Source organism: Zonotrichia leucophrys, chromosome 5 (assembly GCF_028769735.1).
Source record: "Zonotrichia leucophrys gambelii isolate GWCS_2022_RI chromosome 5, RI_Zleu_2.0, whole genome shotgun sequence".
In the NCBI taxonomy this organism is placed as follows: Eukaryota; Metazoa; Chordata; class Aves; order Passeriformes; family Passerellidae; genus Zonotrichia; species Zonotrichia leucophrys.
In genome coordinates, this window is record NC_088175.1 from 2,284,070 (window position 1) to 2,291,217 (window position 7,148).

General features: G+C 50.3%; 1 protein-coding gene across 1 annotated transcript; it reads left to right on the forward strand.

The window, feature by feature from the left end:
- Window positions 1-2,388: 2,388 nt before the first annotated feature.
- On the forward strand, window positions 2,389-4,883 carry HSPA2 (heat shock protein family A (Hsp70) member 2). Its single transcript, XM_064714611.1, has one exon. The coding sequence runs from the start codon at window positions 2,593-2,595 to the stop codon at window positions 4,492-4,494; it is 1,902 nt and encodes a 633-aa protein (XP_064570681.1). The 5' UTR covers window positions 2,389-2,592; the 3' UTR covers window positions 4,495-4,883.
- Window positions 4,884-7,148: the final 2,265 nt, after the last annotated feature.

Genomic DNA, 7,148 nt, shown 5'->3' on the forward strand with positions numbered 1-7,148 from the left:
CTCTTTACACCAGTAGCATTAAAATGGTGTGCTCATGTGTTCCTCCAAGATCTTTTCTCCAGATTTACTACAGCAGAACAACTCCCATGATGAAATAAGCAGGACTGAGAGAGTACTCTCAGGGTGAGTAGTAATCCAGTCAATGCAAACACCTCTTCAGCAGGTTACCAGCACATGTGGTGTCAGCACAACCATATCAGGGCCACACTAGTTATTGGGCAAGGAAACACCAAACAAGTTTTGTCTGGAGCTGTTGTATATATTTTGTGCCTGGGCTGATAAAACATATAGTTAAAAGCTTTGGGCCAAATAAAGGAAATGTCACTTCTAAATTGGATAATCCTTGTTAGATTACAGCCATAGTTAAATGAGACATCAGATTAATTTTGCTGCAACGACTGTTTATTGTGTTAATCAATATTGTGTTATTTCCTACTCCACCTGTTCTCTCCATCTACTGTTTCTATAAATATGTTTTTGAGGCAGGAATCTTCTTTTTACTCTGGAATAATAGGGTCTGAGTTTGTGCTGCAGCTATTAAAACAGGTTTCTTGTGCATTATTAGTGTTCCTAAAGGACAGTCCTCACAAGGATACAAATAATAAACAACATCAACTTTTCAGCTGAAACAGAATTTATTATGCACCTCTCTTTGTATTGCCCTGGCATTTCTCCCTGTCCCACATAATACAATCAACTGAATGAAGTGGCAGTGAATTACAGGAAGAGATGGTTCAGTGATGAATCAGTTGCTGGTCTAACTACAAGAGAAACCGACACCCTTCCCATCAAAGAAATATGCACACAGGATATACAGAGCAGCTCCTGTAGGCAGAGACAGCTGATGGTTCCCATTTTCCAGTGACTTCTTTTGGAGTGCTCCAAGGTCAGAACCCATGTGAAAAAAAAAAAACAAAACCCCATGATTCGGGGAAGACTAATAGCTATTTAAGCATGTACAATGTGTATGGTCAGAAATCCATCACAAAACTACACACATAATGCACAGAAGAGGTGAAGAAGTTCTCATGTTTGTAAAAAAGGTTTTGAAAAATACACTAATGGAAACAAGGATGTTTTTGAGCAGGAGTTACAGTGCCTGTAATAATTGTGTGAATACAAATCACTCTGGGAAAAGCTGTAACGTGTTTTCTATGAGGCCAGGTACTGCTGAAAGCTGGGGACAAAAGTAATGAAAGAGGATTTAAGTATACAGTGACATTAATCCTTCTCTCACACAGCTCCTGAAGTCTGTGGATAGCAAACTTTTAGCAACACTTTAAAAGGAGCTGAAAAGGAGCTACTCACTAAGACTCTGTATAAAAATAAAAAAAAATCTCGGGATGTTTTGCCCTCCTTACTAGAACTGGAATATTTTGAAGTGTTTGTCTCAGAGTACGGAGGCATAATTTGGAGAAACCACAGCGGATTTTCATGTTTAATATATTTTCATCAAAGCACTTTCCTACCTCCGAGTTAATAGCTCCATAGCTTTTGCTAAACGTAGGCGTGACGACATCTCACATTAGCACAACAGACAAGAATTTGGAGGCGGTTCAAGAATGGTCACCACGCAGGAACACGCAGCACCAGGGCCCCCAGAGCCCCACCGGAGCCATTCCCGGAGCTCTGCCGGGGCAGGGGGGACAGCCCGCTGCCATTCCCTCAGTTCTGAGGGGGGACAGAACCCGGTGCCACTCCCCGAGTTTGGGTACCGGGACAGACACGGGGCGGGGGTGTTGTCAGCCGGCCAAGTTCGGGCGAAATAAGGCTAAACACGGGCTCGGCGGGACTTTTCCTCGGGCACTTTCCCTCAGCGGGAGGGCGCGGACTGTGTGAGGGGAGGCGTTCCGCCATGACAGCGCGGGGGTCGCCGCGGCGGGGGATACGTGGTGGCCGTTCCGCCCTGACAACGGTGGGGGAGGCTGAAGGGAGGTGTGTGTCTGTGTCAGGGAGGGAGGGCGACATTTCTGCCTCCCTGCGACCAAATAAGGGCAAATTCCCCAGTGCCGGGCTGAGCGCTCAGGAATTACAAACACCGCACGGCGCGAGCGGCCGCGAACCCACAGCCCCCCCCCCACACACACCCCGCGGGTCCGCGCGGGCGGAGCGCGGGGGCGTCCCGTAGCGACGGCCCAGCCCCACCCCACCGGCCCGCCCCCGCCTGCCATTGGACAGCCCTACTGTCAATCTCTGGCATAACGTCATGTCAGCTGGAACTTTCTAGCTGAGGTTCGCGCCGGGGGCGGGGCGAGGGGACAGCACCGGCGCGGATTGGCTGAGCGCGAGAGCGCACGAGAAAAACCCGGAAGAATCGCGGCTCGCGAGGGGCGGGCTGGCGGGTAGGCCCTAGCGGTTCTGATTGGCCAGACCGTTGGGGGTGGGCACGCCCCGGCGGCTCGCGGGGGCGATTGGCCAAACGGCTGTTCCAGCGGCATCGGGATTGGCCGTCAGGGTTCTGGCAGGTTCCAGAAGCGGCAGCGGCGGGTATAAAACGGGCGGCGGCGGCGCGAGCTGGGCATATCGCGCCGCGGCAGCAGCTGGAGCGGGCGGGGTGGACACGGGCGAGCAGCACCACAAACAGCCGACACCATGTCTGCCAAGGGGCCGGCGATCGGCATCGACCTGGGCACCACGTACTCCTGCGTGGGCGTCTTCCAGCACGGCAAGGTGGAGATCATCGCCAACGATCAGGGGAACCGCACCACACCCAGCTATGTGGCGTTCACCGATACGGAGCGGCTCATCGGGGATGCTGCCAAAAACCAGGTAGCAATGAACCCCACTAACACCATCTTTGATGCCAAACGCCTCATCGGCCGCAAGTATGACGACCCCACGGTGCAGTCAGACATGAAGCACTGGCCTTTCCGTGTGGTGAATGAGGGAGGCAAGCCCAAGGTGCAGGTGGAGTACAAGGGGGAGATGAAGACCTTCTTCCCTGAGGAGATCAGCTCCATGGTGCTGACCAAGATGAAGGAGATTGCTGAGGCCTATCTGGGGTGCAAGGTGCAGAATGCTGTCATCACTGTGCCCGCGTACTTCAATGACTCCCAGCGCCAAGCCACCAAGGACGCCGGCACCATCACAGGCCTCAATGTGATGCGTATCATCAACGAGCCCACTGCAGCCGCTATCGCCTACGGCCTGGACAAGAAAGGAACCCGGGCTGGGGAGAAGAACGTCCTCATCTTTGACCTGGGAGGGGGCACTTTCGATGTCTCCATCCTTACCATCGAGGACGGGATTTTTGAGGTAAAGTCCACAGCTGGTGACACCCATTTGGGTGGGGAGGACTTTGACAACCGCATGGTGAACCACTTTGTGGAAGAATTCAAGCGCAAGCACAAGCGTGACATTGCTGGCAACAAGCGAGCGGTGAGGCGGCTGCGCACGGCTTGTGAGAGGGCAAAGCGCACCCTCAGCTCCTCCACACAGGCCAGCATTGAGATTGACTCTCTGTTTGAGGGCATTGACTTCTACACCTCCATCACTCGTGCCCGTTTCGAGGAGCTCAATGCTGACCTTTTCCGTGGCACCCTGGAGCCGGTGGAGAAGGCTCTGCGCGATGCCAAGCTCGACAAGGGCCAGATCCAGGAGATCGTGCTGGTGGGGGGCTCTACCCGGATCCCCAAGATCCAGAAGCTGCTGCAGGATTTCTTCAATGGCAAAGAGCTCAACAAGAGCATCAACCCCGATGAGGCTGTGGCTTACGGTGCTGCTGTACAAGCAGCTATCCTCATGGGAGACAAGTCTGAGAACGTGCAGGATCTGCTGCTGCTGGATGTCACCCCTCTGTCCCTGGGCATCGAGACAGCTGGAGGAGTGATGACTGCTCTCATCAAGCGCAACACCACCATCCCCACCAAACAAACTCAGACCTTCACCACCTACTCAGACAACCAGAGCAGCGTCCTGGTGCAGGTGTATGAGGGTGAGAGGGCTATGACAAGGGATAACAACTTGCTGGGCAAGTTTGACCTGACAGGCATCCCCCCAGCACCCAGGGGAGTCCCCCAGATCGAGGTCACTTTTGACATCGATGCCAATGGTATCCTGAACGTCAGCGCCGTGGACAAGAGCACGGGTAAGGAGAACAAGATCACCATCACCAATGACAAGGGTCGCCTCAGCAAGGACGACATCGACCGCATGGTGCAAGAAGCAGAGAAGTACAAAGCAGAGGATGAAGCTAACCGGGATCGGGTGGCAGCTAAGAACTCCCTCGAGTCCTACACTTACAACATGAAGCAGACAGTGGAGGACGATAAACTGAAGGGAAAGATCAGTGACCAGGACAAGCAGAAAGTGCTCGACAAGTGCAAGGAGGTGGTGTCTTGGCTCGACCGCAACCAGATGGCTGAGAAGGAAGAGTACGAGCACAAGCAGAAGGAGCTGGAGAAACTCTGCAACCCGATCGTCACAAAATTGTACCGGGGAGATGGAGGGGCTGGTGGTGGCTCTGGTGGCCCCACCATTGAAGAAGTAGATTAAAGAGGACTGAAGTAAAGACTGGTTTATGGACAGTCACTCCATTCTTTGCTTTGTTATTTTTTTTCTAACGTTTAAGGAAAACGTCCTTGCCGATAACAGAGTTTATTCTGTTGGGTGTGTATAAAGGCAGATCTGTCAGCTTGGTTTTGATAAGAGGGAAGGCACGTCCTGCTTTATAAGGTTAGTAATAGACAAATGTTGTTAATTCAGATACAGCCGTTTGTATTCTGGATGTTTGTCTCTGTCTCTTCTAAAGTAACCACTTGACTGTTGCAGTTGACAAGTTTCAAGTTATGCATGAAAACCTTTACAAAAGATGAAAAAAAAATATTTGCCAAATTTGGCTTCTGGAAATTTTGGTAATAAATAAAACGTTTTAAAAGCATAAATCTATCCTCTTTCTCCTCTCTGTGAAGGGGCAGTAGTGGGGTGGTGATGGGTTGGAAGGGAGTGGGGGTGAGGAAGGTTTTTCTGCTGGTGTCTGTGGCTCTGGGGGGTGACAGCAGTGGAGCAGGGGGTGTTGGGCTGTGGAGGGGTGGCTGATGCCCCTGGAGTGGCAATGGGAGAGAGCATGGGGGCTCCCTGAGGGAGCTCAGTTTGGGATGGGTGCTGGGGAGGGGGTCTCCTGTGTTGCAGCCCCCCGGTTTCCTGGCAGGGACAGTGGGATTGCGGCTCCCGGGATTTTCACAGCAGGGAAAAATTCCCTGGAGTTCTGTGCCGGTGCTGTTTGGGGCAGGACCGGCTCGTACCCGCAACCGGTGTCTGGGGAATTGGGGCTGGGAGAGAAGAGCGGGGAAATGAGGACAACAGAAATAGTCCCGCTTGGCAGGTGGTGGGGCTGGGTAAAATAGATACCGGGTTGTGGGCAGCTGTAAAGTGCTGAGTTATTCTTGGGTTGCTTATGTGCTCGCTGAGCTTTCAATACTTTACTGAGTGTTTTTCTCCTCTTTAGACAATCAAAAGTGGAGCTGGGAGTGCTGAGTAAGGAGCTGGTATGCTGAACTTAATAGAATAGGCAAAATCTGTAGTAGTTAAACCCGTCTGGCTTTGCTGCAAACCGTCTGCAGAGCTCTTCATTTGTATAAGAAAGCAGAAAACCTGGCAGGCAGCTTGGGAGTCCGAGGCGCTGCGAGTTAATGAGCTCTCCTGCAGCAGCACCATGGCACGCACATTTCGGACTGGCTTGTCCTTTAAGGGAAAAAACTGCAGAGCAGTGGGCAGCTGAAGGGAATCGGCTGCCCTGGTTTGGTTTGTTGCTTGTTTGGATGTCAGCAGCGTCGGTGTCCTGGGAACCGTGGTGGGTGCTGCCCTGCCAGCTCTCCCCACTGCAAACAACTTTTAGGACTCTGATTGCTCAAGCTTGTAGGTGATGTATATTTTTAAAAAAATTCCATAGAGAAGGGAGGCAACAATAAAGTTGTTTAGTATTTAATAACCAATAGAGATGTAACACTAGTTTACTACATGGATTTCTCTCAGCTTTCCAGGGGACTCACTGAATGTGGCTTTCCCTTCACTAGATGCAGAAAAGGGTTGCAATCATCACAGGGGAGAATGTGAGGCTTGTAAAAAGCTTGTTTGATAGCTGTTGTTGCAAATGACTCAAAACCACTTCAGGTTTATGGGGCAGCTCGCAGGTAAATGTCAGTGCCATCACTGTGGGATTGGAGAAGTCGATTGCAGCAAATTCAGCACCTGCTGAGGGCTTCAGTGAGATCTGCAAAGGCAGCAGTCAGGCTCCTGGTGTTCAGGTACACACCACTTTCCTGGCTTTTCCAGGTACACTGCCTCTTGATTTCCAGGCTGTAACATAGAGAGGGCCCTTGGGAATGAGAAGGTACTGTGACTTTTAATTTTATTTTTCCCCTAGGAATGAATAGGTAATATGTGTATGAATGGCACTAGATTATCTGTAAATTAAAAGTTGTTGCTGCAAACTGTAATACTTTGTCAGATAAACTCTTCTTAACCAAAACCCCACTACTATGGGATGACAGTGAGGAATAGGTAGCACCCATTTTCATTGTAAATGCAGGTTGAACTATTTTTTTTTCTATTAACCAACTGGTAATTGCCCTTGCCACATAGTTTCCTTTAGTTTTCAGCCCTTGGTTTGCATTCCTCAGCGTCGCTTCCCAGTTATTAAACACAATTTTTTGTTATTTAAGTGTCTTGCAGAGCTAATGGAACTAAATGCAGACAGCAGACAGTTTGTCCCACGCCTGTGCTGTTTTCTGTCCTTCCTCTCACCTCAGCCATGCTGCTCTGTGCCTGTTCCAGCTGTGGGGCAGTCAGGGAAAAGAGACCAAGGACGTGGGGTCTCCATCTAGATGGTGAAAGTGGCTGAGGACAGCAACAGGTTAACACTGGAAGATTGTATTTTTTTTTTTCCTACAAAAGTGTTTTTTTGGAGTGACACACCTAAGGCTGTGTGTGGGGTATGTAAAGGATTGGATACTTGTGCTGACTTACATGCTTGGGAAAAGATTTATAGTCTCAAGGCACAGAGTAGCCTTTCAAATATGTGAACAAACAAGCCCCCAGAATGCAAGAAGCAGAAAACTTGAAGAGCTCAGAGCTAGATTCCTTGCATTCATTCACTTAGTTTATAAAACAGAGAAAAACTTCACGTTGATTTTCAGTAAGTTGTACTA

What these genes read in the sequence shown, in the direction of transcription:
- HSPA2 (XM_064714611.1), top strand. Translation starts at nt 2,593, where the DNA reads ATGTCTGCCAAGGGGCCGGCGATCGGCATCGACCTGGGCACCACGTAC.